This window comes from Melozone crissalis, unplaced genomic scaffold (genome assembly GCF_028551555.1).
Source record: "Melozone crissalis strain CALT ecotype California unplaced genomic scaffold, PUWL_Pcris_2 ptg000086l_1, whole genome shotgun sequence".
NCBI classification, from domain to species: domain Eukaryota; kingdom Metazoa; phylum Chordata; class Aves; order Passeriformes; family Passerellidae; genus Melozone; species Melozone crissalis.
Genome location: NW_026535863.1, coordinates 302104 through 321629, shown reverse-complemented (window position 1 = coordinate 321629; position 19526 = coordinate 302104). Strand labels below are relative to the sequence as shown.

The 19526-nt window shown below is 44.7% G+C and overlaps 1 protein-coding gene across 2 annotated transcripts; it reads right to left on the bottom strand.

The window, feature by feature from the left end:
- Positions 1 to 589: 589 nt before the first annotated feature.
- On the bottom strand, positions 590 to 11552 carry LRIF1 (ligand dependent nuclear receptor interacting factor 1). Of its 2 annotated transcripts, XM_054290635.1 has the most exons (5): positions 11446 to 11525; positions 7565 to 7635; positions 3946 to 5470; positions 2330 to 2605; positions 590 to 1143 (listed from the first exon to the last, which is right to left on the bottom strand). In XM_054290635.1, the coding sequence occupies exons 3-5, from the start codon at positions 5455 to 5457 to the stop codon at positions 676 to 678; spliced, it is 2256 nt and encodes a 751-aa protein (XP_054146610.1). In that variant the 5' UTR covers positions 5458 to 5470; positions 7565 to 7635; positions 11446 to 11525; the 3' UTR covers positions 590 to 675. The 2 variants fall into 2 exon arrangements, with proteins under 2 accessions (XP_054146610.1, XP_054146611.1); XM_054290636.1 differs by lacking the exon at positions 7565 to 7635 and having other exon boundaries at positions 11446 to 11552.
- Between the last annotated feature and the right edge of the window lie 7974 nt (positions 11553 to 19526).

Genomic DNA, 19526 nt, shown 5'->3' with positions numbered 1-19526 from the left:
ATTAACAGAATTCTGCTTAAAAAAAAATACATCCCACTCTTCCAAAACAACCCCACAAACTAATTTCCACATTGCACAGCTGGCCATGGCCTTATAAAGGCTCACAATAATGACAGAGAAACCATGAATCCAAACAACTGTCACAGGGTTCCTCCTGCCTCTGTCTTCACATCTGCAAGAGGTTTTGTACAAATATCTGCACTGTTACTGTCTAAAGTCCAATAACCACTGACTGTTGACCTCTTCTGAAAATTAACAGTTCTCAGGAGTTATGAAAGTTCTCATGCACATAAGAAAAACAAACAAAAAAGTATCTACAACGAGGGTTTGCAATTTTCATTGGGGTTCTAAAAGCCAGGCCATGGAATTCAAAAGGGGAAAGTTTATTTGCTAATACAGGACTCCCTCTATTCAAAATATGGGGAATATGCTGGTAAAAATGCCCTTTGTCTGTGCTCTTGGATCACATCCTAGAAGTAGAATGTGATGGTCAAGTCTCTTATTTCTGGCATTTAACAAAAACCTACAGTTCTCTAAATACACACATACTTAAAATTCATCTAGTTCTTCCATACTTAAAATTCATCTACCAGAAATACTCATTTAGGCAAGGGATTTCCTCTTGAAGTCACTGCAGAGGTGAAGCACGAGGCTGGGACCCCCAGGGCAGGGGGCTCAGCTCTGCTGCCTCTCCCGGCGCAGCTCCTCCAGCGCCGCGTTCTGCTGCCGCAGCGTCTGCTTCAGCCGCTTGATTCTCTCCTCCCGTATCGTCTCCTCCAGGTCTGGGGGAGCCATAGGGAAGGCATCATCTCGGAAAGAACCTTCCAGAATGGAAGTATCCTCTTCGGAAGTGACTAAAACTGAAATCCCTGGGTGGGTAGTGTCACTGTACTGGGGGAACGTGTCCTGCTCCACGTCCCTCTCCTGGGACACTCCGCCGAAGCCAGCGGGAACGCTTGGCTGTGCTGGGGCTGGTGCAGGTGAAACACTCCTGTTACCTGCACTGGAACCTGAGCTGGTCACTTCTAAACTGGGACTTGTGGCTGATTTGATTGAAGTTCTCCTCCTCTTGCCACTGTCTGACAAAGGTGAGGATTTTGTTTTCCTTTTCCTAACCAAATCTTCTTCCAGATCCACAATGATCTGCAGTTAGAAACAGACAAAATGCACTTCTGTTAAAGTTGGTATCAGTTACAGTATAACATCAAGTTCTCTAAGCACAAATTATAAGTTATTTGTTGCAAGCTTTTTGAAATTACTGCCTGGAAGAAGTTTCTTTCAGCAAAGGAACAAACATATTTTTGTGTTTGATGTTTTTCTAGCAAAGATTCCCCATTAACAATTCCAGACACTGAATTCCTTCTTTAGTCAATGCTGCATGTCTGCCTTTCCTGGCCTCATCCATCATCTCCTGTGGCTGTTTAAGTTAACAATACTGCAAGAAAAAAACTTTTTAATTTGATGGGAAAGTTCAGTGTAGAAAAACTTTTCATGTCTACATTTCCAAAACCTCAATCTGAGGAGTAATATCCATTATCACACTAAATTCCTCATAGATGTTTTATTATTTGAATCGTGGAATCACATCCTGGTTTGAGTGGGAAGAGACCTTAAATCCCACTCCATTCCACCCCTGGCCATGGGTAAAGACACCTTCCACGAGACCAGGCCGCTCCAAGCTCCATCCAACCTGGTCTTGCACAGTTCTAAGGGATGGGTTAATGACAATGTTAAGAGCAGCCATGGATCTGCTCAATTATTAGCACAAAATTAGTAAACCTGAGAAAGTCTTTGAGTTGAGTACAATCATACAGAAGAAAACGTAGCTGAACAGAAATACTTAGATGAATAAAATCCTTTCCATGCATTAACATGGAAGTTCTTCCATCCAGAAGTACCCAAACAATGACGGAGTTTGTAATAACATTTGTAATTCTAAAGATTGGACAGATCCACAAGTAAATTTCTTTTAATGTCAAGTAAACCCACTCCTCTGACCGTACCCACTGCACTGCTAGACAAACGCAACCATCTGCAGAGGCTTAAATATAAATCAGGATCCCAAGGTCAGGTCCCTACTCCAACAAGGACCATTACCATAGTAGTAGAGACAGTCTTCTCAAAAGCATTTGTTGCTCAAATTTCCTCCAGCAGAACCCAAAATTGAGAATAAAAATTCCTAGAGGGTGCTGGAGTCATACAGAAATCTCAAACAAGTTCAGGGAACAATTCTCATAAAGATCCCAAAGACTCCAAACACCCCCATCTCTGTACTGACTAAACATACACTGTTTTCTGAGTGTGTTTAGCACTGAAAAATCTCAGGTACCTTTTCTTTAACACATTCCTGATGATGACTCATTACTTCCACATCCAATGAGGATGAACTGCAAGACTCATTTTTCCTTTCCAAGCTGTCACTGGAACACACGCCTCCTTCTGGATTCTCACAGAAGGCCTTTGATGGTATTCTTGTAAGGTAAACTCTCTCCTCCTTAAAGAGACCAAACTTTTTCCTTAATTCCAAATATTGTCTCCAGTGTGAGCGGTCTTGGTGATTGTTTGGAATAACCTTTCCCAGTGAATCCATCTTTACACATTGCATCTGAAATACAGAAATGGTGAGAGAGCCATCAATCACTCTCTCACTATATATATCTATAAATAGATAACATAAATTAATATACAAAAAGTAAGTACTAGAAAGACAGGTGAACATTTTTTTTTGTCATTCTCCAAGAGCTACATTTAACACAGGTAACATTTGACACAGATAAACTGATTTTGATAAATTATATGCACATTATTATAGGTCTAACACTCGTTATTTAACACCTTAAGTTATGGAACATCCCAAAAATGTCCAGGCCAAGCAAAACCCACAGAAATAAAAGAAGCAACAAGAGAATCACTTGTTCTACCTTTTCAAAGTACCAAAGAAAGAGGAGGGAAGAGCAAGCAGTGTCTACTCTGCAATACAGAGCTTTGCAAATTTAGGGACAAGAACACCAAATTTGCTGAGCTATTTCTCACCAAGGTTAAAGCAAATGCTGAGACTCAGCATCACACAGCACTGAAGAAAATAAATGGTATTTCAACCATTTTTCAGTTGACAAACAATAAAAAAACTAGGTATTACAGTCTGTTGCAACAATTAAATGTCTACCATTTGCAAAAATACATTCAGCTGACAATTCTGTTCTTCCTGGACAACATAAACAAATTTTGGATTTTTTTTCTTTCGAGACAAATTCATTCTGGCCTTTGGAGCTACTAAAAACATGATCCCCAATCCTGTGTAGGGAGTTTGAGGAACGGAGGCTTACAATTTTTAACATATTTTCAACATTATGACCTTAAAAGAATATGTCAATTCAGCCATTAAGGATCTCAAGAGTTCCTTCTGCCTGGCACGGACCGAGGAGCGAAGGAGGTGGACCCTCCCCACCAGGGCAGGGGAGGAAGGAAACACAGCTCCTGCCCATGGCTGTCAGAGCCTGGAGCCTGTGGTGGCAGTGCCACACCAGAGCTGTCTCTGGAGGACAAACTCTGCTCTTCCTACTTATTTTCCTCTTGTGAAGCCACAAACTTGTCCTTCTCTACCCTACATCACCCCTACAGCCCTAAGGTTGTGCTGTAAGCATGTGGCATCAACATCTAAGAGCTCAAACCATGAACAGCCTCCCTGGAGTCCAGTTATTGCTGACCATTTATCTTGGGAGGAAATCAAAAGCCATCTTTCCTCTGCCCCTTTCTTTTCTATGCATTTCTCAGTCTTACAATGCAAAATTATTGGGGAAAAGGCCATTTATTGACTAGAACCAATCTTAGAGCAGCATTTCCAAGATACCTAGTTACAAAAATGTGTGAACTCATCAAGAGTCATTTTATCCACCTAAAACCAGGACCACAGAACCACTCAGCAGCATGTTTATGATTTATTACCTTTGGCCAGTCTTCACTGACAGCACATTCCTGCTTAGCCTGAGGTAACACAGGCCCTGCTGCTCTCGGGGAATGACTCATGTCTTTGCCATTTTGCCTCACACTCTCCTGCATCCCTACTGCTGGAACTGGGATCACTTCACTGCAAGAAACGCTCTTGGTGGAGGGCAAAATCTGTCTCTGGATTACAGTAGGATCCTGCTGATTAGCACTTGGTGTCAGCAGAGCTGCAGATGTGGATTTTAAGACATTTCTTAAGCTAATTGGTGATGAATTTTTGGAAACTGTACATGGTTTTGGGTCTTTCTGAGACAGCACCACTCCTTTGCTTTTTGTCAACACCAGATTCACCACTTTACTGGTTATTTTACTGACTTCAGTAGAATCAATTTGCTCGGGTGTCTCCTTTTTAAGTAAAGCATCAGAAGAAGGAGATGCCTGTTTGTCAGCCTGGGCTGACAGAACATCAGAGCCTCTTTTGGTCAATAAATAGACTTTCCCATTGTACATGACCAGAGCATTATCTTTTAAACGTGTGATTTTAGTTTGGCTTCCACTAGGACCATTAGAACAGAGTGGTAAAATATTTGCAGGGTTGACTTCTATATTCTTCGTGTCTGACAAAGTTTTCAGGATCTTGGAAGCCACATTACTTGAAGACTTTACAGGGATACGACAAGCAGCTGAGAGCGGGGCAGTTTCTTGCACAATCCATTTCATGGGAGTTTGCTGGCACTGCTGCCCCTTGGATGTGACTGGCTCAGGAGAAGAACCAGATCCCTTCTGGGCAGCTGTCACTATCAGTGTCTTTGAAACTTCCGTGGCAGGTTGAGGGCAAAAGCTCTGCAAGTGCTTGGGCAGGACTTGGGAGGTTTTCACTGTGTTTACGGGTGACACGTAAATCACTGTTGGTGCTTTTGTACTGTCAGCCCCTCCAGACACATTGGTGGCTGCAGCTGCCAGGATTTTTTGCTGTATTGCAGGTGGCAAAAGAGATGCTGGGACAGATTTCACTTCTGCATCAGCTGGAATCTGGAGGTGGTGTCCGGAGGGCAGCATTGGAGACTTAACAGTCACTGGGAGGGGTTTGGTGTTCACCACTGTGCAGGTTGGGCTGCTCTGGTGAGAGGGGCTCGTGATGGCCACGTTCTGCAAGGACACTCCATCCATGGGCACACAGCTGCTCTGGGCATTGGCAGCTGCGTTTGGAATCAAGCTTTCCTTTTCAGAACCTGCCCTAGCACTTTCCTGCTTGTCTAATGTCCTTGTAAGAATAATCTTTCCAGGATTAGGAGACTGAAAAATCGGTATCTTAACAGATGAAGGTGCAGCAGTATTGCCAATCTGTGTCGTAATAGTAAGATGGACTGGGCTAGAAACATTTGCGTTAGAATTATTTGGCATGGCTGGAGACTGAACTATTGGCACAAAGCTTCCAGAAGTTTTAGAAATGGGAAGCAATTTCAGAAGGTTTTTTCCATCTGGTCCCGTTGTCTGAATGACTCGGTACATACAGCCTGCAATGCTTAACAAAGAAAAGGGAAAAGAGAGAAAAATGAAAGGCAGTGTAAGTGAATAAGCATAGGTACTATAATTCATGAGCATCAGTGAACTCTACACCCAGGGCTGAAGCATATTAACACCTGGAAAATGATTGAGCTAATCTTCAGGAGCTTCCTACTGACCTACCCAGGTTTTCATTTGAGACCACCTCAGACGGTCTGAAAATAGTGTCCAACTTCAACACCCCAGAGTAACAAGAAATGGCATCTTTTTCAGATTAAAAATAAGTTAAAAGACCCCAGGAAACACCTCATATTACCTCTGCTTCCCCTCACGGGGCCTTTCATTTTGAAAATGAAACCACTAACTCCTGATTTCCCAGAGAAGACATATTCTTCCCTTTCCCACCTCCCTGTTACTAGTTATATCCTTCCTGAGTGCTTCAGGAACACTTCAGGAAAATACAGGCAGAGTAGTTGCAAGGCAAGATGGAAGCAGAAATTACTTCAGACACAACAAAGGAATTTGGAAGCAGGATGTGTTTATCTTGTGGAACAGGTGGCTCCTGTCCCTCCATCGCACCTGCCTGGCCATTCTTGAGGCAGATACAGACCACAGAGGTGATTTGTCCTCAAAGAGATGGAAAACCCTCAAATACTACTGGGTTATAAACATTTCTGAGAACAGAAGTCTAAGTCTGGGAAGGAAAAGGCTCCAAAACCAAGGAAGAACACATGGAAACACTAGGGACATCTCAAAGAGAAAACAAAGATTTCTTGCAGGTGAAGGTAAGAACTCACCAAGAGACCAACAGATCTTGTCAAAACACAAGTTAGTTGTGCCAGTTCCAAATGCCAAGATTTTCTGAGTCCATGGCAAGACAAAGAACCTTTTCCACTCCGGTTGAGTTTGCCCAAAGCAAGCTCTTCTGCAAAGAGCTCCTGGACTCTGAGCAGAACAATCTACTGCCCAAAGCACTGCAGAGAAGTGTGGGTAAACAGAGCTGCCCTCACTGGAATGAAGAGACCAAATCACTGGAAGTTGTTTCCTGACAGCAGATCCAGAGTGATTAACAGGCAGAGCTGCCAACTCCACCTGGAGCCACCAAGAGCACCAGCTCCATCCCATCAACCTCCCACATCAGTAAGTGCCTTGGGAACACAAACATGGAAATGTTCCCAGTCCCATCCCAATGACATCAGTGCTGTGTTCTGCTTTCAGTCAGGCAGTTTTGAAACCAGCATTTTTTCTGTCTTTTTGGGCTTCTGACTCAGCTTGGAGCAGTGTCTGGGAGAGCTCAGTCCTGCCTCCCACCACTGTGCCCGCTCAGGAGTCAACCAACCTTTGCCTTTTTGCCTTTTCCCATCAAGAGAGTAGTCACAGGAATGCTCTTCACTCCCAAAGCTGGGCAGTTGCTGCTGTGGGTCCCATTCCCCTGGGGACTGACACAAACACCCCACTACTGACTGCCCAACACACAAAGGCATCAGGGACACAGAGCTTTCCTTGCTGTGACCTTGGAATTAACTCCCATACCTAGTATTTTGGTACAATGCCTCATTTCTGGTCACAATGTGTGAAAACTGAGATTTTACATAAGGTAACAGTGCAGTGGGCAGGAAACTCTGCAGTACTTTTGTTTTTAAGGTACTGAAAATTAAAATATGGGCAATATATCACACAGTTCCTAATGGAAGCTGTCATTGAAGGGCTTAGGAGCAAAATGGCATTGGATGCTTTGGAATCAGAAATTAGAGTTGAGATGGACTAGCACCGACAGGCAACAATCTGAGAGAAAACAGTTGTACTTAATGTACTTAAAAGAAGAGGAAGTAGAAATATTTGTGTGTTTGAACATAATTAAAGCAGAGAAAAAAGACTTTTGAAGAACTTTAAACCTTCTAGCACTACTGACAATGCAAATGAGGAACAGCAGCAGCTCCTGGACAGCACTTTGTCTGTTCTGTGCTTTGAATCTCTCAACACTTCTTCCATAACTTCATGATCTACAACCTCAACTGTGCTTCTACATATAAGAAGTAAAGGCAAATCCAGAAGGATTTTTTCAGCAAGTCACACAAACGTGGAAGTGCTGAACAGAGAAACAGGCACTTACCTGCGCCCTCAACTAACTAGGGCTGCAAACTGGCACCAAGAAGAAACCTCCAAAGAGGCTTGTTCCTCCACCTGTCAAAGCAAGGGGACATTTCTAACTTTTGGGCAAGAGGAGGGGGAACAGATCAGAGGGAGAGGAAGCAATAAAAACAGGGAGCGATGAGCTGATGATATATTTGCATCAATATGTTCCTCTGCCAGTTTGCAGTGCTCACCTCATTCCACCTGGAATCACCACTCACCACCAGCTCAAAGGACTTAAAAATTGGTTTTGACTTGCTACAAACAGGAACTTTAAAAGTAGGCTGGGGGAAAAAGCATCAGTAAAAAAATCTCATTTGTCTGAATTTCAGATCATTCTACTTTTAATGGTTACAGAACACAACTGTAGCTTTTTATCTCCATGAAGAAGAGCAAGATGCCCCAAAATCATAATTGTCTAGAAAATAGCATTCTTTAACTTGAAACAAATATTAGGTATTTTCATGTTTGGAGAATGACAAAAAGCTTAAGGATAGGCAGGAGAGAATGAAAAGTCCAACAAGATACCGAGTAACCGAGTAGTGGAATTCACCATATTTACTCCAACAACAGAGGAAAGAATCACGGCAAATCTTTTTAGCTCTCTTAAGTTGAAAAGGCTTCATTGCAATAATTTCACATCATAAAGCTTTTCCCAGGTGATACAAAAAAAACCACCAGGAAAAAGTTTCATGTTACCAGAATAAAATAAAGCACTGTCGCACTGTCTCCATATATTTATGAGTGATGAAGAGTTAGAAATTGTTTTGCTTCAGTCTTCAAGGTTACTGCTTCCTTGAATTAATGAATCTTTAAAAATATCTTAAGCAGAATGAAAAAAACTCACTCAGTATTCCCTTTTTAGGGTGTCAAATTAATTTGGTTAAAGAACAGGTTAATTTCTTTTCCTAACCAAAAAGAGGAAAAAAAAAAAAAAAAGTAAAGGAAATCTGTATCATGCCAGGTTGTCCATGGGGACTTCTCCCATAGTTACTGAAGTAGAGTTTTCTTTCTCCTCTTCATCCTCCTTCGCTTCCAACCCCATAAGAATAAACCTCCTCAAGTCTCATACACAAACACTCAGAAATAATTGTGTTGTTATGAATGCCTTTAGAAAGGCCTAAGGCAGATCCATAAACAAACCTTGAGGGAAATAAGCTCATGGAAGACCAAAAAATAGTGGAGGACTGGAGGAAATCTTATTTAACATCACCAAAGAAATTATCAAATTCAATAAAAACAATAGAATAAAATTCTGTGACATTCACAGAGGGATCTTTCAACCACATTAATTTTTTTGATCCAAAAAGGAGATTTCTTTTGGTGAACAGTCTGTGTGTGGCAACACTGACACCTCCCTATGCATGTGGCATTAAGGAAGGCAGGAAAGCCAAGAGAACAGAAAGAAACTGGGATATTTATTTCTTTACTCATTTCAAAACAGAAAAATTTAAAAAAATAATCTACATTTCCTTCAGTTCACCAGAATTCCTGTTTTCTTGACCAGACACACCAGTTTTACTGTCCAAACTTCTCTTTCTGTTCATTACTCTCAGTAAGCAGCACAAAACACAAAATACTGAGTATTCAACCATTCACCTTCTGGCCTTTATGCTTCCATTAACAAAAACACGCACGGAATATTTTCAAGAAATAGGAATATTTATTTCTGTCAAACAAATTCATTCACCAAATCCAGTGCAAACACCAGCACATGATTCCCACAGAAATCCTGACAGTGCCACTAAAAAATGCATCAGCAGAGACCAGAGACTGGCTCAATTTTCCTGCAAAGTCCTCAGAAGGAACAATGAGCTACTTTCCCATCTGCCTTCACTCCCAACTACTCCTTTAGGCACAATTTTCACCTACAAATGTGAATAAATAACCAGGGACTATGGGCCACTTCAGAGAACCAAAAGAATTTATTTTAATGGGTTCAGTTGGATCCAGGAAGTGACAAAGTAACTATTTATTGTCAATTGGAAATGTGCACCCAGGGACAAAGTAAAATTAATTGACTGCAGTTGATACATATTTATTTTATACAGCTGCATTCATTCCATGGATTATTTTAAAATTGTAATAAAATAATAATAGTAACGATAATAATAAATACATAGTAATATATAATCTAGATAATATACAATAACCATAATTATTATCATCATCTAAAGGAAATCAAGAAATTGATGTTGAATTTGGAGGAATCCTGACCAGAATTTCAGTTCAAGCTATCTCATGATCTGAGGTTTTATCCTAAACCAGAAGCTTTCCATAATGGCAGAGAAAACACTTTCTGTTTGACAATAATTGTTTCTGGGAACTCTTTTCATCCACTGTGTAATATTCCCTGGAGTAGAGACAATCGTGGATGTGCAAAGTGCCAGGAAACAGCCCCGGAGCTCTGCTACCAACCACAGCTCTCCTGATCCACGACCGAATCCTCCTCCACCACAAAAGCACAGGAAGAATCTGTGACCACCACAAACACCCAACGTGGATCCCATGGCAGCCCCGGGATTCAGAAACCACCCAGAACTCATCCCAGAACACACAAAGCACCCTGAGAACCCTGAGAGACCAGGGAAGGCAGCAGAGCCCCAGCAGGAACGGAGGCACAGAGAGCCGGGCAGCCTGAGGCTCCCTGGGCACAGCTGCAGCCAGGACAGCACAGCACAGCACAGCACAGCCCAGCCCAGCCCAGCCCAGCCCGGCCCGGCCCGGCCCGGTCCAGCCCGGCCCAGCCCAGCCCGGCCCGGCCCAGCTCGGCCCAGCCCGGCCCGGCCCGGCTCAGCCCGGCCTAGCCACCTCTCGTGGTGTGATCTAATGAGGGAAACCGACACACAGAGCCCAGGGAAGAGAACAGGGCTGGGAAGGGGCTGGAGTCCCAGGAGCAGCTGAGGGAGCTGAGGGGCTCAGCCTGGAGAAAAGGAGGCTCGGGGGGGACCTTGTGGCTCTGCACAACTCCTGACAGGAGGGGGCAGCCGGGTGATGTTGGGCTGTGCTCCAGGGAACAGGGACAGGAGGAGAGGGAACGGCCTCAAGTTGTGCCAGGGGAGGTTCAGGGTGGATACTGGAGAAAATTTCTTCAAGGAAAGGGTGGCCAAGCATTAATAAAAGGCTTCTCAAGGCAGAGGTGGAGTCACCATCCATGGAAGCATTTAAAAAAATTAGTGGATGAGGCACTTGGGGACATGGGTTTGTGGTGAATGCGGCAGCGCGGGGGGAATGGCTGCACTCATTGATCTTCAAGAGCTTTTCCAACGGAAATAATTCCGTGACTGTGAAAGGTTCAATTCCTCTCCCATCCCCACTGCCCCTCTCCCGCTACCTCCAGCACACCCCACCCTCACCGCGATGTGGCAGCAGCGACAACAAACACTAAGAGCCGCCGAGAGCAAAACGCAGCCAAAACTCAACACAACCAAAACTCAACCAAAACACATCCAAAACACAACAAAAACTCAACCAAAATACATCCAAAACACAACCAAAACTCAACACAACCAAAATACATCCAAAACACAACCAAAACTCAACCAAAACACAACCAAAACTCAAGTGGCGTCAAGCCGGAGACGACACCGCACGCGTTAGGAGCTGGAACTGCCCCCGGCCGCTCCGCCCCGCCTGGAACGGAAAAAGGAAAGGAGAAGGCAAGGGAAGAGGGAAAAGGACAAGAAAAGGAGGAGACAGACCAGGATAAGAAAGAGACGGGAAAAGAAGGATAATAAAGGAATGGAGGGGAAAGGAATTAACAGGGCGCGCTCCCCGCCGCCTCCCGCCAGTCCCGCCGGGGCCGCCGCCCTCCCGTCTCCGCCCACGGGTCGCGGCGGGCGGGGAGCGGCGGGACCGTACCTGGCGGGGCGTCCCTGCGAGGCGGAGCCCCGGGCCCGCCCGTACTCACAACTGCGGCCGCCGCCCCGGGCTCCGCGACATGGCGGGGCGGCCCCGCCGCGGCTCCGCATGCGCGTCACTTCCGCCCGCCCCGCCCCTGCCGCCGCCGCTGCTTCCCGGACGCCGCTTCCGGGAAGTGGCGCCGCCCGGCGGCCGCGAGCGGCAGCGCGGGGGTGACGCTTCCGGTGCGGGCGGAAACGTGCGGGGCGGGGCCGGCTCGGGGGGAGGGGCCACAGGCTGGCCACGGGGCGGTGCCACTGAGGGCGGGCGGGCGGCCACAGGGCAATTTGCATATGCAAATATTGCTATAATGTATGCAATAGCCGGCGTCTGTCAGAGACAGTGGGCTGAATACATGCACACGTGAGAAGCATTGCGTGCTGTCAGTGACCTCTATATGTAATATATGTTATGTCATATATAACATGAATAACATGAATAATAGCTCATCTAATATTATCATTATATAATTGTATAATTATAATAAATCGTGGTAAAATAATAAATTTAAATTAAAGTCATAAATAACGACATTTATAATAAAATAGAATGAAAATTTATCATTATTGTCTTACATTTTATATAATCTGTACTGTAGATTACTGAAAGTACATATATTATTATATTCAATATATTACATTATATTATATTATATTATATTATATCATATCATATTATATTTCATATCATATCATATATCATATCATATATCATATCATATATTACATTACATTGCATTAAATTACACTCTATTATATTTATGATTCTGAGATTCTGTGATCCAGAATCACTTATGTTGAAAAAGATTTCCCAGACCACCAAATCCAACCTGTGACCAGTCACCAGCTGGACAAGACCACTGAGTGCCACAAGCAGCCACTCCTTGACAATGTCCAAGGACAATGACTCTACCAACAACGGAGTCCCCATTTCCCTCCTCCACCCCAAGCAAGAGAATGAGTCAAAACTCTCTGGATTTGTGAATGTCCAGACTGTGGTAACAGCAGGGTGTTGGGGTAATACAGGAGAAGGTGGGTGTGCCCTGAAGAAACCACCCCCATCCCATGAAGTACCCACCCTGCAGAAGGAGAAAGGCAAGGAAGGATGAGCAGCAGAGGGGAGATTTTATACACTGACCACATCCCCCTTTCCCCATCCCCACTGCACCACCCAGGCTAGAGGGAAAGGGAGCAGTTGGGGATGTGAAGCTGAGCCTGGGAAAAAAGTGGTTTAAATCTTGTCTTGGTTTCTCAATATCCAAACATCTTTTAATTTGCAATAAACTAAATAATTTTTTCCAGCATCAAGTGTTTGCTCATGACAATTATTGGTGTCATGTGAAGATTATAGGAATTTGGCAGAAAATAATCCCCCTTTGTCCCAGCTGGTCCTCAGAGGGAACAGCTGGGTTAAATTTCCAATCATGACCAGTTGGGCACCACAAGTCTGGTCTTGTGCAAAAAGGACTTTCATAATCACAGCAGTAGGAATTATTGCAACAACAGAAATACAGGTTTGGAATTGCCATTGATAAATGCACCAGCACCAATAGAATGATGATTGATGATGATGGTGACGATGACAATGATGAACAACAACCATACTAATAATGATGTGCTAACTTGGGTAATTATAATTGTATGCAAAATGTTACCAAGAAGGCATCCTCAGCTGGGAGGGACGAGAGCAGAGTCACCCACTGATTCTCTCTAAGGTCCTCCTCCTCACCAGGGTAATTTATATCCAACCCAATCATCCCCCTCCTATTTAATGTACAGCATGATCCAGGCAAAGAGTTGAGTTTTAAAGTCATCCACAGAACCCTGGAATCAATCAAGTTGGAAAAGACCCCCAAGATCATTGACTCCAACCTGTGAATGGTCTCCACCTTATCAGCCAGATAAAGCACTGAGTGCCATATCCAGGTATTCCTGGGACACCTCCAGGGATGGAGACTCCAAACCTCCCTGGGCAGCCCCTTCTAATGCCTGACCAGCCTTTCCATGAAGAAATTCCTCCTCATGTCCAACTTGAACCTCCACTGGCACATCTTGAGGCTCAAGACACAGAGGTTTAGACCATCTTCTGATCTTTGTGGTTCCTGATACACCTAAAAAATTATAATCTTTAGAGTTACTATTCCTTAATACAGTAAGACTGAGTTTGGAACCTGCCATGAAACCAGTGGGGGGCAGAGAGAGGTGTCATGGGGACACTTGAGAACAGTGTCCGGCATGTGACACAGGCAAAGGCGCCATGACCAGTCACAGTGTGTCCATGTCACTGCTCTGAGATGATCCTGCCCTGATCCAACCCCTGGGCTGCATCAAGAGGTTACCTGGAGAAACACCCCACCATTTCAGCCAGGGAAGGAGCTTTACAAGCCCCTCTGGGTACTTCTTGGCCAGCAACTTGTCAATGGGATTTGCTTATGCCCAAACTCATGTTTGCAAACCTCTTTCCATTTTTCTACAACACCTGTATTCCTAGTCACAACCCAGAATCACTGGACCATGAAACCATTTTGGTTGGAGAAGCCCTCTAAGATCATTAAGACCAATTGTTGACCCAGCACTGCCAAAGCCACCACTAAACTATATCCCCTGAACACCTCCAGGGATGGTGATTCTACCTGTGCCCTGGGCAGCCTGAGCCAGAGCCTGGCCACTTTTTCCATGAAGAAATTTTTCCCAATATCCAAATTAAACCTGCCTGGCACAGCTGGAGGCTGTTTGCTTTTGTCCTGTCCCTGTTCCCTGAGAGCAGAGCCTGACCCCACCTGGCTGCCCCCTCCCATCAGGAGCTGTGCAGAGCCACAAGGTCCCCCCTGAGCCTCCTTTTCTCCAGGCTGAGCCCCCCAGCTCTCATCCATTCCTAAGAGGACTCATGCTCCATACTCTTCACCAGCTCTGTTCCTTTCTCTGGGCTTGAGAAGATAAAGTATCTTCTACTGGAGTATCTTAAATACTCCAATAAAGGAGTATTTAAGGAATATGAAGGTGCACATGTCTGTGGGATCTGATGAGATGCGTCTATGGACCTTGGGGGAACTGGCAGAGGAAGTTCCTAAGCCACTCTCCATCACATTTGAGAAGTTGCAGCAGTTCAGTGAAGTTCCCCCTGAGAAGACCAGGCACAGGCGTGATTTGTCTAAGATACTGTGACTGTCACAACAGGAAAGGTGTGATCAGAGCAGGTCCTGTGGACCTGAGCCAACTCTCAGAGACTCATGCTCAGCTTCCCCTCTCGAGGAGGACTCAAAGGGTTGGCTGTGCATTTGTGAATAAAACAGAACGAAAAATCTAATTTACATAAGAGGCTGCACCAGGTTAACTATGAAGGGAGGTCAATTGGGACCCCTAGTTCTCTTTTTCCTCTCTTTCACTTTGTCTCACAAGCCCAGCTCCAGGAATAAGGTGAGATCTAAGGACTAGTGGACTCTGCTTTTGTTCTCTTCCTCACTCTTTTCTGACTTTATTTCACAGAACCACAGAATGTTCTGCATTGGAAAGGACCCACAAGAAGAGTCCAACCCTTGTCCTGCACAGACCCCCCAACAATCCCACCCTGGGCATCCCTGGCAGTGCTGCCCAAACACCCCTGGAGCTCTGGCAGCCTCGGGGCTGTGCCCATTCCCTGGGGAGCCTGGGCAGTGCCAGCACCCTCTGGGGAAGAACCTTCCCTGATACACAATCTAAACCTCTGCTGACACTCCAGGATCCAGCCATTCCCTCTGGTCCTGTCCCTGGTCACCACAGAGACAAGATCAGTGTTTGCCTCTTCCCTTCACATGCAAATTGTAACTGTGGTTAGTCTCCTGTCAGTCTCCTCCAGCTGAACAGAGCAGCTGCCCTCAGCTGCTCCTCATATGTCTTCCCCTCAAGGCTGTTTACCATCTTTGTTTCCCTCCTTTGGATGCTCTCCAACAGCTTAATGTCTTCTTTATCTTGTGGTGGACAAAACTGCCCCCAGCACTCGAGGTGAGGACAGAGCAGAGCAGGACAATCCCCCCCCGTGCCCAGCCAGCCATGCTGGGCCTGATGCCCCCAGGACAGGGATGTCCCTCCTGCTGCCAGGGCACTGCTGGCTCAGACCCACCTGGCCACTGACCAGCACCCCTGAGCCCCTTTCCAGGCGCTGCTTTCCAGCCTCTCACTCCCCATTCTGTCCATACATCCAGGTTTGCCCCATCCCAGCTACAGAATTCAGCACTTTCCCTTGTTTAATTTCATACATTTGGTGATTGCCCATCTCTGATTTGTTGAGGTGTCTCTGCAGGGCCTCCCTGCCTTCAAGGGAGTCAACAGCTCCTTCCCAGATTTGTATCATCTGTGAACCTGCTCAGTATCCCTTCCAGTCCTGCATCCAAGTCATTTATGAAGGTGTTGAAGAGCACAGAGCTCAGGCCCTGTAGAACCCCAATAGTGACAGGTCCCCAGTTTGATGTCACCTCAGTTATTGTTACCCTTTGTGGCTGACCCGTGAGCCAGTTGCTCACCCATTCCATGATGTTTTTATCCAGCTGTGGGCTCGATATTTTGTCTAAAAGGATCCTGGGAGAGACAGTGTTGAAAGCTTTATTGAAATCCAAAAATATTCCATCAACTGGCTTTCCTGAGTCAGCCTGGTGGGTCACCTTGTCATGAAAGGAAATCACATTTTATAAGCAGGATCTTCCTTTCATGAAGGAACGAATGACCAATTTTCCATACACAGTAACCTTCTCCATAACTTTACCAGGCACTGAAGTGACACTGCAGGTCTGTAGTTTTCAGGGTGCTCTGGAGTTGCTCCCTTGCTTTGCCTGGGCAAAGCATGCTTTTCACATTCCATCCTGTGCTCTGTGTGGAAGTTTGATGTGGGAGTTGGGAGATTGAGTAGTGGTACCATGGCTTGTGAGCCAGCTCCTCTGAGGAGTTTGTTGTGAGAGTTGACAACTCACTGAAGAGAAGGGCACAAAATTAAGGGCTTGTAGCCACCACTCCTGTGGAAGTGCATTGTAAATATTCAAGAGCTTGTTGGTCAACACCTTTGGAGTTTAGACTCAGCTGGCTGGTTGCTGGAACTGAGGCAACACTACAGTAAAAGCACAAGAGCTCCTTGACCTTTGTTCAGCCCAATGAGGATTTACAATGAGCCAACCAATGGGTCATGGCATCCCACAGCTCCCTCAGCTGCTCCTGGTGCTCCAGATCCTTCCCCAGCTCCATTCCCTCCCCTGGACATGCTCCAGCCCTTTGGTGTTTCTCTTTCCAGGAGGGGCCCAGAACTGGACACAGCTTTGCAGCTGCCTCACCAGAGCACTTTGTTCTGCCCAGTCAAAAGGTTTTTCTCCTATTTCCTTATTTTCCCACCTGGTTCCTAAGCCTAAAAATGAGGTTAGGTGTCTGACTGAACTGGAAATACAGCATGTTCTGTATGTCACCTGTCCAGCACAGACAGGTAAAGGCTTTGAGAATAAGTTTTTGCTATTTCCCAGGATCACTGTCTGCCAGCAGTATTTACTGCTGGTCCTTTTAGCTAAAGGATGCTAGCTGGTCTCTTGGAAAATTCAAATTCATTCAGATTTGGATAATTTTTGCTAAGTCTTTCAACTCTCCTGAATTGGCAGTCCTCCATCCTCTGAAGGTCAATCTTTGCCTTCCTCATTTATGAGATGCCAGGCTTAACAACTCCTCTCGGGTTTTTTTCATGGTCAGAAATTTTCCTCATGTTGAATCCCAACATGTTGAGTGAGGTCTAACTCAGCTTCCTCTAAATTCCTAACCACGGAGCGACAGGCTTCAAACAAACATTTTGGGGGAAAAATATTTCAGCTGAGTGTCTCCTCTCCTGCCTGTTCATTTGGCATCATTTGGGTTTGACTTTGAGGTCTGGTGTCAGCAGAGACTTGTGTGCAGAGACGATTAGCTATTTATTTGTCAGATGTTGGTCCAGTCTGCTCTCAAGAAGGTTGCTTTGCTCCTTGGTCTGCAATTTCAGCTGGAAAAGCAGCCAGACAGATGCACCCACTGCCTGTCAATAGGGATACTGTGGATACTTGCTCTTGTCAAACTTGGTGCTGTCGCAGCTGGCCATTTGTCTCGGTGCAGGGAAGGCTCGAGACCCTCAATATGAGTGTTCAGCAAGCTTCGTTTATTGCAAAGAGCATCAAACTTTTATACACAACAAGTAATAAGCTCATGTATATTCTGTAAGTTAGAAGTCTATTGGTTATATACAGATATCAGCTTCTTCATTCCAAAGGAGTTACATCTGCTTTTTCTCATGTCTCTAGTCTCTCAACTACAGCACTTGTTATGGTAACACAGCGATGCTCAAGGACAGTGTCCTTGCAGGTGCAGAACTTAGATTAGCTGGGTTCTTGTCATGTAGCTATTTCTCTACATGGTGCGACTGAGATATCATGAGATGGAAAATTGAGCTGTAACAAAACCAGTGCCAAAATTCATCTGGAGCCTTGAAAGCATCAAATGATGCTGAGCTGAGTTACCATGTGCTCCCTATTCAATATGTGCTATGTCAATTATAAACTATTACAGTAATCAGTGCAATATTTAGGACTGAGTCAACAAAGCCATGCCTGTCCTACAAGGGCAGGGCTCCACCTCTTTGAGGACACATCTGAATTCATATTTTCCACCACGTAAAGCAAATTTGTATATATAAGGTTGGAAGACTGGCTAAATTCACTGCCAGTTTTGCAGCTTGGAAAGGTAGAGTTGGCATTAGACACACAAAAACCTCATTTAGGGTCCTTAAGCCATAAAAACTGGCAGAGGGCAGGGTTACATGGGATATTGGGAAGACATTCTTCCCGGTGAGGGTGCTGAGGCTCTGGCACAGGTTGTCCAGAGCAGCTGTGGCTGCCCCTGCACCCCTGGAAGTGTCTATGGCCAGGTAGGACAGGGCTTGGAGCAAGCTGGGCTGGTGGAAGGTGTCCCTGCCATGGCAGGGGTGGGACTGGATGGGCTTTAATGTCCCTTCCCACCCTAACCAGGCTGAGATTAGTTGATCCCATTATTTTAATTAAAATTGGACTTTATGGGAGTTCACAATAATTTTACGTTCCACATTTGATTTCTACACATTAAGCAAATGAATGCTTGAAATTCTACTCAGGGCCCACCAAATCCTGGGTCATAGTGCTTATTTTGTTCAAGATATTTCTTTGTCCAATTCCACTCAACCACAAAGAATTAAAATTCAAAACTCATCCCAAGTCTGAAATGTCAATGGGCTGTTTGAGGATCCATCACCATCACGCTTAAAGTTTCAGGATTAAGGCAAACCAGTTGAGTAAAAAAGGGAAGTTACAATTTTGACAGGACAATATGGACCATGAAAAAATTTAATTGTGGGAAAAAGTCCTATTTGGGCAAAAGGCCCAATTGTGGGCCTTGGCTCCACTGCCTCCCACTGGTGTTTACTGCACAGAGGAGGGTAATTAGTGTTCCTGTTAATGAACTGAATAAAATAAGGAATAAATTACTTGGAATTCAAAATCTCATTTTTAAAGTGATATCTCACTTAACCATGTAATGTAATAAGAAACATTAGGATACAGATTTCTGTGGTCTTGGAGTTTAGATATGGGAAAGGATTTAGATTTAGCTCAGACAGAACATTTCTTAGACACAAAAACTCAAAAGATTTTATAAAAAAACTATAATAAACTTATATGAAAGATTAACACCGAGAACTTCTCCCATCAGCAGAAACCTGAGAAAACATAGTTTAGTTATCCAGAAAAACACAATCAGTCTAAAACTCAGCCATTTCTCCCATAAACATCCATCCTAAACAAGACATTGCTGACTGGAGGACAGGCAGGTTGTCCTTCCCTCCCTCTCTGCAGCTGGTGAAGGTTCAAGGGCAGCACAGGGGCACCAGCCCTGCTCAGCTGCCGCTGTGGCTCAGTGCATTGGGCTCACAGGTGTGATAAATAGGTATGATTCGTGCTGATAAAAATTGAAACAGTAATCAATATTGATACAGTAATTAATATTTGAGAATAATAAAACAGTTAATAGCTAAAAGTT

Excerpts from the sequence above, each read along its gene's own strand:
- LRIF1 (XM_054290636.1), bottom strand. The coding sequence starts at position 5,457 with ATGTACCGAGTCATTCAGACAACGGGACCAGATGGAAAAAACCTTCTG. Across the intron at positions 2,606-3,945 it reads TCAGTGAAGACTGGCCAAAG|ATGCAATGTGTAAAGATGGA; the intron begins GTAATAAATCAT and ends TCTGTATTTCAG. Across the intron at positions 1,144-2,329 it reads AGGAATGTGTTAAAGAAAAG|ATCATTGTGGATCTGGAAGA; the intron begins GTACCTGAGATT and ends TTCTAACTGCAG.